This window comes from Alosa pseudoharengus, unplaced genomic scaffold (assembly GCF_046254945.1).
Source record: "Alosa pseudoharengus isolate Yale_2024_CS ecotype anadromous, Long Island Sound unplaced genomic scaffold, YU_APseudo_1.1 YU_APseudo_1.1_scf_8, whole genome shotgun sequence".
In the NCBI taxonomy this organism is placed as follows: Eukaryota; Metazoa; Chordata; class Actinopteri; order Clupeiformes; family Clupeidae; genus Alosa; species Alosa pseudoharengus.
In genome coordinates this window covers 10,059,774-10,073,352 of record NW_027468870.1, presented here as the reverse complement: position 1 = coordinate 10,073,352, position 13,579 = coordinate 10,059,774, and the positions used below count along the sequence as shown (strand labels likewise).

The window sequence follows — 13,579 nt, the reverse complement described above, 5'->3', positions numbered from 1 at the left end:
GAGATATACTTTGTACAGTTTAGTGAGTGATAAAACGCTAATACACTAAGACTGATTTCCTGTTCCGTTTGTTGATTTGGGGGCGGGGGGGGGGGGGGGGGGGTGAGCATTGTATTCGTAACATGCGTGTGTTAATGGGGGGGAGGGGTAGCGCTGTACTCATAAGCTTCATGCGTGTGTGTTGGTGGGGATTAGCATTTTACTGTGTTGATGGGGGGGAGGGGCAGTGAGTGTTGCACTCTATGTGTTGATGGGGGGGGGGAGTAGTGTTGTACTTTGTGTGTTGATGGGGGGGTGAATGTTGATGGGAGCAGTAGTGTTGTACTCTGTGTGTTGATGGGGGGAGTAGTGTTGTACTCTGTGTGTTGATGGAGGTAGTGTTGTACTCTGTGTGTTGATGGGGGTTAGTGTTGTACTCTGTGTGTTGATGGATGTAGTAGTGTTGTACTCTGTGTGTTGATGGGGGGGGGGGGGTTAGTGTTGTACTCTGTGTGTTGATGGGGGGCTGAATGTTGATGGGGGCCGGTATTATTGTACTCAGTGTGTTAGTGGGGGGTGAGCTTTGTACACGTGGGGCTATCAGCTGGCTGATGCTCAGTAATAGACTGTCCCGCTATCATAGGTTCACCTGCCAGCCACCACAGCCTTGTAAACATTCCCATCATATCTCCATTACCTAATAACCTCATTTTTAGACTCATATCTCAATGCCTCCATTACCTGTAATAACCTCATCATTCATACTGTGTCAGTGTCTCCAGTACCTATAATAACAGCACTGTCTTCAGTAGGAACATCACGTTGTCCACTACCTCAGAGTGCTGTTGCCAGGTGATGTGTGGTCAGTATGGGTTAGTTGGGTTAGGTCATGGTTGAGTTGGGTTAGGTGATGGTTTAGTTGTGTTTGGGTTAGGTGATGGTTTAGTTGTGTTTGGGTTAGGTGATGGTTTAGTTGGGTTAGGTGAAGGTTTAGTTGGGTTTGGTTTAGGTGATGGTTTAGTTGTGTTTGGGTTAGGTCATGGTTGAGTTGGGTTAGGTGATGGTTTAGTTGGGTTTGGGTTAGGTAATGGTTTAGTTGGGTTTGGGTTAGGTGATGGTTTAGTTGGGTTAGGTGATGGTTTAGTTGGGTTTGGGTTAGGTGTTGATTTTATTGTGTTTGGTTCAAGTGATGTGCCAGCTGGCATTAGAAGTAACCACCAGAGTCATCAACCACTGTGGTATTTGTTGTGGAATGTGATGAGTTTATTGTCATGAGATATTATTTTAAGACTGAAATATTGTTAAGAAGGAATTATATTTGTTTCCCTGGTCAAATGGCGATGACTGGGATATGGGAGGAGTTTCTTTTATAATCCTTCAAGGTTAGGATCATAAAGAGGGATAAGATAAAGAGCAGTGCAGTCATGTTCTTTAAGCTTTTTATAGACACCGGCTGTGGGTGTGTTTGTGTGTGAGTGAGTGTGTGTGTGTGAGTGTGTGACGTGGGTGAATGGACATAGGTGGCTCAGGAGATCAACGGTAGCTGTTCCCTGGACCCATCCCCATTATGTATAATGACAGAATGTCCTGAAATGAGTCACAGAGAGTCATAGGCGTTTTAAGCAGGCATTTTAGGAGTAAATGGGTTAACTTACCCGTTGGGTAATGGTAGACTTCATTAGGTATTTATATATCGATCTTTGCAGTAGGCTATTACAGCTCTCAACTTAGGTTGGGTAATGGTAGACTTATTTATGTATACAGCATATCAATCTTTGCAGTAGGCTGCTAAAGTAGCTCCTAATTTACCTGTTGAGTAATGGTAGACTTATTATTTATTAATTATTTATTCATTCATTTATCAAACTTTGCCGTAAGCTATTATGGCCATGCCCACTGAAATGCACTTGTCACTCATTAACCAATCACAGAGTTCACTAAAAACAAAGCTTGTGCCTGAGACTTGACGTCACCTACACATCAGTTTTTTCTTCTCTTTGGAGTTCTCCTTTTTTCTTTCATACACGCTGGCAAGTTAGCACACCATAGGGTAGGGCTGATATGAGATATGAGAGCCAATCACACTGAAAGCTGAATGACAAAGATGACAGCCAATCACATGAAACTGATGCTAAATGACTGATGTTGAGTGGTCATTGTAGGATAAGATGTATGTTCACCTCTGAACCTGAACCACCTCAGACACTAGTGTGAAGGGAAAGGCGAAGTGTGTTTGTGTGTCTGTGTGTGTATGTAGTATAGCATAGCAGTTATGCTGATGTACGATTCCTGTCCTTTAGAACCACAGCATGTGAGAACATTTAAATATTGATATGTGGGATTCTGTTCTGCAGTACCATGCCATGTGAGAACATTTAAATGTTGATGAGTGGCTTCCTATCCTTTAGAACCATGCCCTGTGAGAGCGTCCTGTCCTTCCTGAAGAGCCTGACCCGGCGGAAGCCTTTGGAACCCGATGGCGAGGAGTCTAATTTTCGGCGTAACCTGACGACCCTTGACCTGGTGGCACTGGGCGTGGGCAGCACACTGGGCGCGGGGGTCTACGTGCTGTCGGGGGAGGTGGCACGAACCGTGTCCGGACCCAGCATCATCATTTCCTTCTTCATTGCCGCAGTGGCTTCCGTGTTTGCCGGGCTGTGCTACGCTGAGTTTGGGGCGCGTGTCCCCAAGACAGGCTCGGCTTATCTCTACAGCTACGTCACCGTTGGGGAAGTGTGGGCGTTTGTGACCGGATGGAACCTACTGCTGTCATACATCATTGGTAAGTGTGTGTGTGTGTGTGTGTGTGTGTGTTTGTTCGAACAGTAAGGAAAGTGTGTATGTCTGTGTGTTTCAGTGGGGGAGAGGCTGAGTGTGTGTGTGCCTGTGTATGTCTGTTTGAAATTTGACAGAAATCCAGTATTTGCATATGTGTGCGTGTGTGTTTGTGTATGTGAATGGGAGAGAATGCATCTGTGTTTGTATGCTGAAGACAGAGGGTCTGTCCGAAACGGATGGCAGCTGCCTGCAGCCTCACTGCCCTCAGCTGTCTAACGAGTCACTTGCCTTTGCAGGCATCAAGGTACCAGCTACAAACTTTGTTTCGGACGGCCTAGCAAGATAGCAACACAGAATGCTGTTGCCAGGATACCAGAAAGCAGAATAACATAACGTTAGACGTGCCTGCTGGTCGGGGTTCGAACCGGCAACCCTCCGGTTACAAGTCCGAAGCGCTAACCATTAGGCCACACATATTGTTTTATGATCTGCTGTGTCACCATCTTCAGGCACGTCCAGTGTGGCCAGGGCATGGAGCGGAACATTCGATGAACTCATCGGGAACCAGATCGCCACGGCGCTGAGGGAGAACTTGCCCATGAACCTGTCGGGTCTGGCCCCCTACCCAGACTTCTTTGCAGCGGGTCTCATCATGCTGCTGGCCGGTGGGTGGGGGACTCACAGGGCACTCCTGATCAAAGGGTGTTAACCTGAACACACGGCGGGGACAGACTCACAGGGCACTCCTAACTAAAGGGTGTTAACCAACTGGCATTTCAGTGAAAGCTGGTTGGTTTATTTACACAACCAGAATAGGCCTACAGTGGCTTTTACTGATCGTTTTATCTTTTCAATAATTTATTCATTTATTCAACCTTTATTTAATCTCGGAAGTTCATTAAGTGTAGTCCTCATTTTCAGTGATGCTGAGATTACAATAACAATAAAACTATTTTCTTTTACAATCTTTTACAGGGCTTACAGTCTTTAAGTATGATTGTGTTTGTGCTGAGTCATACTAACTGTGTTACATGGGTAAGAATGGGAGGGGACTGTGTGTGTGTGATGCCCTCGGGTCACCCTGACACTGTGCTGCCTCGTTCCTCCAGGCATCCTGGCGTTCGGAGCTAAGGAGTCCGCCACAGTTAACAAGATCTTCACTGCTATCAACGTCCTGGTCTTGATCTTCGTCGTCATTTCTGGCTTCATCAAGGGAGATTTGAGCAACTGGCAACTCACCCCGGAGTTCATTCTCAACAATACCAATTCAGAGTAGGTGTCTAACCCCAAACCTGACCGAGAGACACCTCATCTAGATAGATAGATAGACAGGCAGACAGACAGAGGTACTGGTTCACCCACATGTTGGGGGTTTTGGGATGTTACAGCGAGACAGCCTTTATTGGGGTCTTGTGAAACAGTTCAAATAACAACCTCCCCCTCCCCCCACAGCAACATCACTGGAGAGGTTGTGCCTAACCTCAGCTATGGCTCGGGCGGCTTCTTCCCTTTCGGCATCGAGGGAACGATCGCCGGGGCGGCCACCTGCTTCTACGCCTTTGTTGGCTTCGACTGCATCGCCACCACAGGTCCTATCTATCTACACATCTGTCCTTGCCCCAACCCTCCATATCTCTCATTTTCAGGGTAACTTTGTGGGCTCCAATTAAATGCAGGGCAAAGTGCAAAGTCTAAAGTATAACTAAAGCTTGCTTAATAACCATACACAATCTATCTGAAACTACCATGAGATGATCCTAAGCACAAACAGCGATGGGTGAGCTTAAAAACTGCCTCTCAAACCACATGAGGCCGTTAGTTCATGCACGAGGACTTTGCTCATGGACTGACTTTGTACCAAAGATTCTAGAACAGAGCTCTGTTCTAGAATCTTTGCTTTGTACTTTGTCTTGTAGGGGAGGCGAGGTCCCTCCTCCTAACTGTGCTAGTGAGTCGTCTACCTCTAGTTGACCTCGTCTGTCTGTCTCTCGCAGGAGAGGAAGTCAAGAACCCGCAGAAATCCATCCCAATAGGCATCGTGGCGTCTCTGCTTATCTGCTTCCTGGCGTACTTCGGCGTGTCAGCTGCACTGACGCTCATGATGCCATACTTCATGCTGAGTCTCCAGAGCCCGCTGCCCGTGGCGTTTGAATATGTGGGCTGGGGCCCCGCCAAGTATGTTGTGGCTGTCGGATCCCTCTGTGCCCTCTCCACCAGGTGGGTGCGGTCTCCCGGATCATACACCAATCACTTCATTCAGACACAGGAGGGAGAGGAGATGACAAACTTAAAGCTTTCAGCCTTTCCCTGTGGACACAGTTGGCATTACAAGTATTACTGTGATATTGAGGCCATTACTCTTCATAAGACAAACAGCCTCAAGCCTGATCAAAGTTTCTTCACTATCAAGCTACTCATTAGCCTCATGAGTGTTGCCTCTTCAGTCATTAATGAGGATGTGAACCCAAGACTGATCTCTACTCCTGAACTGAACTGCCTTAGTTATTTATTGTGTTGATGTAAGTACATCCCACAGCCAGTAAGTCAGCGATCCTATAGAATCAATTAGTCAGCATTCTATCACTCTTTCTCAGGCTGACTCCACTTAAATGTTTGTGTGCCTGTGTGTGTGTGTGTATGTTTGTACCTGTGCACCTACGTGTGTGTATGTCTGTACCTTCGCACCTGTGTGTGTATGTCTGTACCTTCGCACATGTGTGTGTGTTTCTGTACCTGTGCGTGTGTCTCTGTACCTGTGCATGTATGTCTGTACCTGTACTTGTGCACCTGCGTGCGTGTCTGTACCTGTGCACCTACGTGTGTGTGTGTCTGTACCTGTGCACCTGCATGTGTGTGTGTGTCTGTACCTGTGCACCTGTGTGTGTATGTCTCTGTACCTGTGCACCTATGTGTGTGTTCTGCAGTCTCCTGGGTTCTATGTTCCCTATGCCCCGGGTTCTGTTTGCCATGGCTCGAGACGGGCTCCTCTTTAAACCCCTGAGCAACATGAGCGCCCGTCAGAGTCCCGTCATCGCCACGATCTCCTCCGGAACCGTCGCTGGTGAGAACCTGACTCTCTCTCAGCCCATTCACCTGTCTGTCTCTCGGCCTGTCTGTCTCTTGACACATTCACCTGTCTGTTTCTTGGCCCATAGTCTGTCTGTCCTTCGGGCCCCTTTAATCTGCATTAACTGACAGTGATCTGCATTAATATAACGTCTTTCCTGACTTGCAGCTATCATGGCCCTGGTGTTTGACCTGAAGGCCCTGGTGGACATGATGTCCATTGGAACTCTTTTTGCCTACACACTGGTGGCTGTCTGCATCCTCATCCTGAGGTCTGGGTCGGGGTCCGTCTGTGGGCCTCATAACAGTGACATTAGCATGATCCTTATCTGGAATCATATAATACTCCTACTTCAGAAAGTATAATAATAACTGTGTGTTATGACTGCGCATGCCCGCCATACATAAAGTATAATGACTGTGTGTGTTATGATTATACAGATACTAATGTGTGTGTGTGTGTTGACTGTTGAGACTGTGCAGATAGTAGACATATGTAAAGTATAATAATGTGTGTGTGTGTGTGTGTTGTGACTGTGTAGATACCAGCCATATATTAAGTATAATAATGAGTGTGTGTGTGTGTGTTGTGACTGTGAAGATACCAGCCTGGTGCGTGTGATGAGGTGAATGAGAAACAGAGTTCCTCCTGGAGCATCAAGAAGCCCCCATCAGCACCCAACCCGAAGACTTCACAATTTGTGTCCCTGCTCACCGTCTTTATGAGTAAGTGTGTGTTTGTGTGTGTGTTCTTCTGTGTTTGTGTGTGTTCTTCTATGTGTTTGTGTGTGTTTTCTTCTATGTGTTTGTGTGTGTGTTCTTCTATGCGTTTGTGTGTGTTCTTCTGTGTTTGTGTGTGTGTTCTTCTGTGTTTGTGTCTGTTCTTCTATGTGTTTGTGTGTGTATGTTCTTCTATGTGTTTGTGTGTGTGTATATCACCATGTGTTGATTACAGCATATCATATTGGCACAACCCCATTTCCAAAAAGGTATCCTAGTTCCACTGTACTGTAACACGTAAAGATGACAATATCATACCTGTATTACATATTGTGCATGTGTGTGTGTCTGTGTGTCTGTGTGCATGCGTGTGTGTGTGTCCTTCCCTGCAGTCGTGCTGACGGTGGTGCTGAGTGTGATTCTGAGCAGGGGCTTGGACCTGATAGGCGAGTGGTGGATGATCCTGCTGGTGGTGGTGACAGGGCTGCTCATGCTGCTCTCCCTGGCAGCAGTGTGGAGGCAGCCGCAGAGCTGCAGCAAGGCAGCATTCATGGTAAACACTAGCGCCACCACTTCTCAATGAGATGTGGTCTGGGAACCAAACGTTCATTTTCTCGTATTTGAAAAAAATGCCCAGATCCGTTTATTGGGTGCCACGGATGTCTATCAAATGCGTCTTGCTTTCCCCCTTGTTCTGTGATTGGTCCCCTATCTCAGGCGAAAATTTGCTCCATGGTCTCCAGGCTGCCTTAGCAGCGTGAATCAAATCGCGCACAAGGCAGCATGGGAACACCCAGGCTAGGTAAACACACACACACACACATACAGACACAGTCAGACACACACACACATCCTGCAGTCTGGAGGCAGCTAGAACTGTGCCAAGGTGGCACTAATAGTAAATACACACATACACACTGCAGTCTGGAAGCAGCCGTACAGCTCACCAGAGAAGCATTAATTGTAAATAAACACATAGTCACACTCACTGCAGTCTGGAGATAGCCCCAGAACTGCGCCAAGGCAGCCTTTATGGTAAACACACACACACACAAACACACATACACTCTGCAGTTTGGAGGTAGCCCCAGAACTGCGGCATGACAGCCTTCATGATAAACACACACTCCTATGACACTCTTGGGGGTATTCCAAGTACGTGGTTTAGTGACAACCCTGGGTAAATTAACTCAGAGTAAGTGGTAAACCTCCTACAACAAGAGCCCTATGGCATTGTGTTGTTAGGAGAATGAAGCCATACATCTCTTCTATTAGGAGGTTTATCGCTTACTCTGAGTTAACTTACCAAGGTTTGTCACTAAACCCCGTACTTGGAAACCCCTCCTGGGGCCCGTTGCACAAAACTAGGATAAGGGATTAAGCCGGGATATCTTGGTTATCCTGGCTCAATTTATCCGCGATCCGGTTGCACAAAAGCGGGATAGGGGGCAGTAGGATATGTTATGGAATAAGTTACCATGGAGATTTATTCTGTGGAGCTAGCCTGCTCCAGACCAGGCTAAATTCCAGGATCTATTTAATCTCATCCCTTATCTCAGTCAGCAGTCACCACAAACGGAAACCAATAATTATTCCACTGCCCACTACACATTGTTATCACATATAACTACAGTACACCCACCCTCATTATTTAAACGTTTGTGATCATTAATTTCAATCATTTTGGGTAAATGATGATTTTTAGATGATGTTGCAATCATTACATAATTTACAGTTTCCCGTAGACTATAAGGCTATATATAAAATGACGGAATATTATTATATAAATTCCTCTGCCACTGCAGGACATATTTAACTTAAATTTAAAGCACACATATTAACTAATTTAACACATATTGGTCCCTCACCAGTCGACCAATGTCGTCATCAGGGAAGATTGCTTTACTTTATCACTGTGGCTTATGCTTTATCACTTTCTTTTTAATTATGTCTTTCACATACTCGCCATTCCCGACCTGTCGTGCGGCAATGTGACGTCACGGGAGTGCTGTAACCATACTCGCGTGTGGTGATTGCGACACTAGTTGCAATATTCTCCTAAACAGAGGTGTTGCTGTTAAGGCTATGGCTCCCTACTTTACACCGTAGAAGAAGCAATGAAGCCACTCTACTTGCCATGGTGAATCAGTGGATCTGTGATCGGTGGCTGGGTGTATTTGAGGGAGCCGTGAGCGCGCCCTTATCCAGGATCGGTTTCACCTGGCTTGATGAATCCGTTTCAGAGACTTTCTAATGATGAGACAGAGCACTCAAAAAATCCTCCATAGAAATGCATGGGGCTAGTTTGTAACGCTGTCTACACATATCCCACCCCTTCCTCTGCAAAACGTCAACAATGTGAATACATTGAGCCAATCATGTGGTGTGATGTGAATACATTGAGCCAATCATATGGTGTGTTGTGAAGACATTGTGCCAATCATGTGTTGTGAACTCGCCGCTGGAGCAAGATTGGTGTCGTGAAGCCTTGCGCACGCGCATTTCTGCCGAATAGGATGCCCGATGAGTGCCCAAAAAGCGTTGTGATATGGCCGCCGAGTGGAGGGACTTGCCTAAAAGGACTTTGTCCGTTTCTGCTCATCCTGGCTTGTCTTTGTGCAACCAAATAAGCCTGGACGCTCTCGTTTTGGATTCATTGAGCTCAGCTCAGTCACTTATCCTGGATGTCTTGATCCTACTTTTGTGGGCCTCTGCTCTGTGGATGATTAGCCTGGAGAGTTGATACAAACAGTTCAACCCCCTAACTCCAGCGACTATATCTGAGGCCTCTATGATACTCTAGGCCACATCAGAGGGCCGACATTGTTTATTAGCTCAGGGCAGTAGAGTATATATCCATTATCGCTGAAATGATAATGCTGTTTTGTAGTGAAAACACAGTCAGCTGTTTATAGCCTGAAAGCAACCCGTCTGTATGTAGGGTGATGTAATATTTATGTTGGTTTGAATTTGTATTGTATCGAGCTAGAGGCAGTTTGAGCTCTTAAACATGTCCCTAGACTGAAAAATATTGTAGATAATGTTGATTCGTACAATATACCTATTTTCAGTCAGAGGCTCTCCACACCTAGAAACTCACTGTTTACCTGTTTATGTTTTCCTGCTATGTTTGTGTAGGTGCCATTGGTCCCTCTGCTCCCAGTGATGAGCTTGTTTGTCAACATCTACCTGATGGTGCAGCTGGACGGGCAGACGTGGATACGCTACTCCATCTGGATGGCAATTGGTGAGTACGACTCCTGTGTCAACACTACACTCCTGTGTCAACACTACACTCCTGTGTCAACACTACTAACACTACACTCCTGTGTCAACACTACTAACACTTCACTGTGTCAACACTACTAACATTACACTCCTGTGTTAACACTACACTCCTGTGTCAACACTACTAACACTACACTCCTGTGTCAACACTACTAACACTTCACTGTGTCAACACTACTAACATTACACTCCTGTGTTAACACTACACTCCTGTGTCAACACTACTAACACTTCACCGTGTCAACACTACTAACATTACACTCCTGTGTTAACACTACACTCCTGTGTCAACACTACTAATACTTCACTGTGTCAACACTACACTCCTGTGTCAACTCTACTAACACTTTACTGTGTCAACACTACTAACATTACACTCCTGTGTCAACACTACACTCCTGTGTCAACTCTACTAACACTTTACTGTGTCAACACTACTAACATTACACTCCTGTGTTAACACTACACTCCTGTGTCAACACTACTAACACTTCACTGTGTCAACACTACTAACATTACACTCCTGTGTTAACACTACATTCCTGTGTCAACACTCTTAACACTACCTTCCTGGGTAACGCTTAATAATAACATGTCCTTATTAGGTATTAACAGTGCATAATAAGCAGTTAACAATTCATTACTAACAGTTAGTTAACTGTTGTTATCCTTTAATAACATTAACTAACTGTTAACATGCAGCTTGTAAGTGTTAATAAGCAGCCTTTTAGGTTACTTACAAGCATATTTGTTAACAGTTGTAAGTGTTAACAAGCAGCTTGTTAATGCTTGTTAATGGTGTATAAGACAAAGAGGTGGATAACTAATACGCTTATAAGACCTTTCTTACCTACAGCCCCCCAATCTAAAGCGAGGACCATGTAGCCTATAGTTCCACAAGCCCAACCTTCTATCTCTCTATAGCTTGGTTTAGCTGTGAGAAATGCACCTTTAAAATTGTTGCAGTGAGCAGGAATCGAACCCCGGTCTCCTGCATCAAAGAGTGCATCGCTACTTATTGAGCTACACTGCTGGTTAATACCTAATAAGCACATGTTATTCTAAAGCGTTACCCATTCCTGTGTTAACACTACACTCCTGTGTTAACACTACTAACACTACACTCCTGTGTCAACACTACTAACACCACACTCCTGTGTCAACACTACACTCCTGTGTTAACACTACTAACACTACACTCTAACACTACTAACACCACACTCCTGTGTCAACACTACTAACACTACCCTCCTGTGTTAACACTACTAACACTACACTCTAACACTACTAACACTACACTCCTGTGTCAACACTACTAACACTACACTCCTGTGTTAACACTACACTCCTGTGTCAACAAACACTAAAGGCAGGTGTAATCCAAATTCTGGTTAAATGTGTCAATTATACAAACTTTCAGAGACAGCTGATTCAGTATTCAGAGCATCGGTTTTCTTCATTGTAGGCTACTATGTCAAAAGCAACTTTAGCTTTTGTTTGCCTTTCTAATACTTTCACAATATCCACTTCCCAATCTGCTAGACCTATTAGATCTATTAAGTCATAGCCCTAGTCTATGTGCAAAAAAATAGTTTAAGTATTTGTTTTAAGTGGAGTAGAACTATATATATAAGTATGTATATAAGTATATACTCTTTTGATCCCGTGAGGGAAATTTGGTCTCTGCATTTATCCCAATCCGTGAATTAGTGAAACACACTCAGCACACAGTAAACACACAGTAAGGTGAAGCACACACTAATCCCGGCGCAGTGAGCTGCCTGCAACAACAGCGGCGCTCAGGGAGCAGTGAGGGGTTAGGTGCCTTGCTCAAGGACACTTCAGCCGTGCCTACTGGTCGGGGTTCGAACCGGCAACCATCCAGTTACAAGTCCGAAGCGCTAATCAGTAGGCCACGGCTGCCCAACTACTAGGCCTACTCTGTATGTCGCTGCTTGTTGACATCTTATTATCACATATGATCGCTAAACTTTGATTCTTTTTAATGTAGTAATCGGTTAACTCCATTCAGCTGCGGGCACGCAATTTGTGTTGTAGAGGGGGAAATGAGCGCTGTTTACGTAATAAAGTGACACTTTAGTAAATTCCACGCAATATGGAAATGCACGGCGTTTGCTTGCTGCAGATCGAAAAACTCAGTATTAGCTCTTTCATTGTACATCCAGCCCTGAGTGTTTCGCTTCGCTAGCTTCTTCAAACTTTGCAAACTCAGCTGGGTGATGTTTCAAGTGTGGAGTGCGAGTGCATTTGACCGGCATAAAATCGGCATATCTCAGACTGACCAGCCAGTCGCCGGCGGTCATAGCCAATTACGTGAAAATCAGCCAATTCCGATCACCAGCCGATCAATCAGTGCATCTCTACTACTAACACTACACTCCTGTGTCAACACCATTAACACATCACTCTAACACTACTCATGTGTTGACATTACAAACACTAATCTGTGACACACACACACACTGACTGACAAGTATTATCCCAGCTGTGTTAGGCTCTACATTGTCTGTATGGGGAGGACACTTTTGTGATTGCTGCTGTAGATATCACAATGGGACTCTCTGATATTGGGCTTCCTAGAGTGCCTTTGTAAATTCAATCTGAAACGCTCTGGACGCTCCGTGTGTGACGCTCTTAATAAACACACGATAATTCCATCCACGCTCCAAAATTTACGAACGGTTAAGTGTGAATTTGTGTGTGAAGTCAGAGTGGCAATTTATGCACCTCTAATGTATCAGCTGGGTTTTTTCTCATGTTTTTCCCCTTGTGTTTTCAGGTCTCCTGATCTACTTCTGTTATGGGGTCCACTTCAGCGTTCAGAAGCAGCGCATGGAGGCGCCTGGAAGCCCGCTGGAGGTTTCCACCATCGACCAAAAGCTGGAACAGGACTCGGACACAGTCCTACGGCAAACCAAACTATAAACATGTCTCAAGAGCTTATAACCCCGACACCTCTAGAGCACCTCAAGATCTGGTAAACCCAAAAGGGTTTTGCAGGAAGGACATTCCTCTGTTTTGGGAAAGAGGACCAGTTTCTTTTTTATTGTTTAGTTGCAAAAATGAACTTATGTTGAAAATAAGCCAAAGAAAAAGGTTTTACTTTTACCCTTATCTTCCCCTAGACAGTCCAGAGTGTATTGCTGGGTCTGAAACCTGCTGCAGTTCAGTAACAGTGCATAGCTGCAGTTATACAGGATGTTCACTGTGCTGAAACATTTGACATTTACTTGGCCAGTATTCATGTCTTGCTTGTTTATGTGTGTGTGTGTGTGTGTGTACGCACGCGTTTGTGTGTTTTCTAAACTTGTATTTTAAAAAACTTTTCTGGAAAGAATGATATTAAAGCATGTCTTTATGGTAACATTTCAATGTAACTTTAAGGAGAAGATATTTTTTAACATGAATAAACCATTACTGTAATAATGAATATGAATAATAAATAATCATTATGAATAATCCCTGTGAATAAACCATTATAATCATTATTAACGATTCGCAGTCCGTCTATTCTGTTAAAGGCAAACTATGCAAGATTTTCACCTTTACGAAGCCAATTTGATGTTAAAAGAACTTGTAATAGGCGAATCGTTCACCCAGCATAGACGTGGCGAGTCCCTATCGAGAAAACCAGCCATACAACTTCCAAGAGCGGCGCCCAGACAAATCTCGCGAGAATCGTGAAACATTACTTTGTCAGTAGCTCTTTGGAGATTTGGCTGTTGTT

The 13,579-nt window shown here is 44.8% G+C and overlaps 1 protein-coding gene across 1 annotated transcript; it reads left to right on the top strand.

The window, feature by feature from the left end:
- Positions 1-2,391: 2,391 nt before the first annotated feature.
- LOC143111516 (cationic amino acid transporter 2) lies at positions 2,392-13,065 on the top strand. Its single transcript, XM_076273762.1, has 11 exons — positions 2,392-2,761; positions 3,267-3,422; positions 3,867-4,029; positions 4,210-4,346; positions 4,752-4,974; positions 5,682-5,818; positions 5,993-6,095; positions 6,425-6,549; positions 6,936-7,096; positions 9,682-9,790; positions 12,632-13,065. The coding sequence occupies exons 1-11, from the start codon at positions 2,392-2,394 to the stop codon at positions 12,775-12,777; spliced, it is 1,830 nt and encodes a 609-aa protein (XP_076129877.1). The 3' UTR covers positions 12,778-13,065.
- The last annotated feature ends 514 nt before the right edge of the window (positions 13,066-13,579 follow it).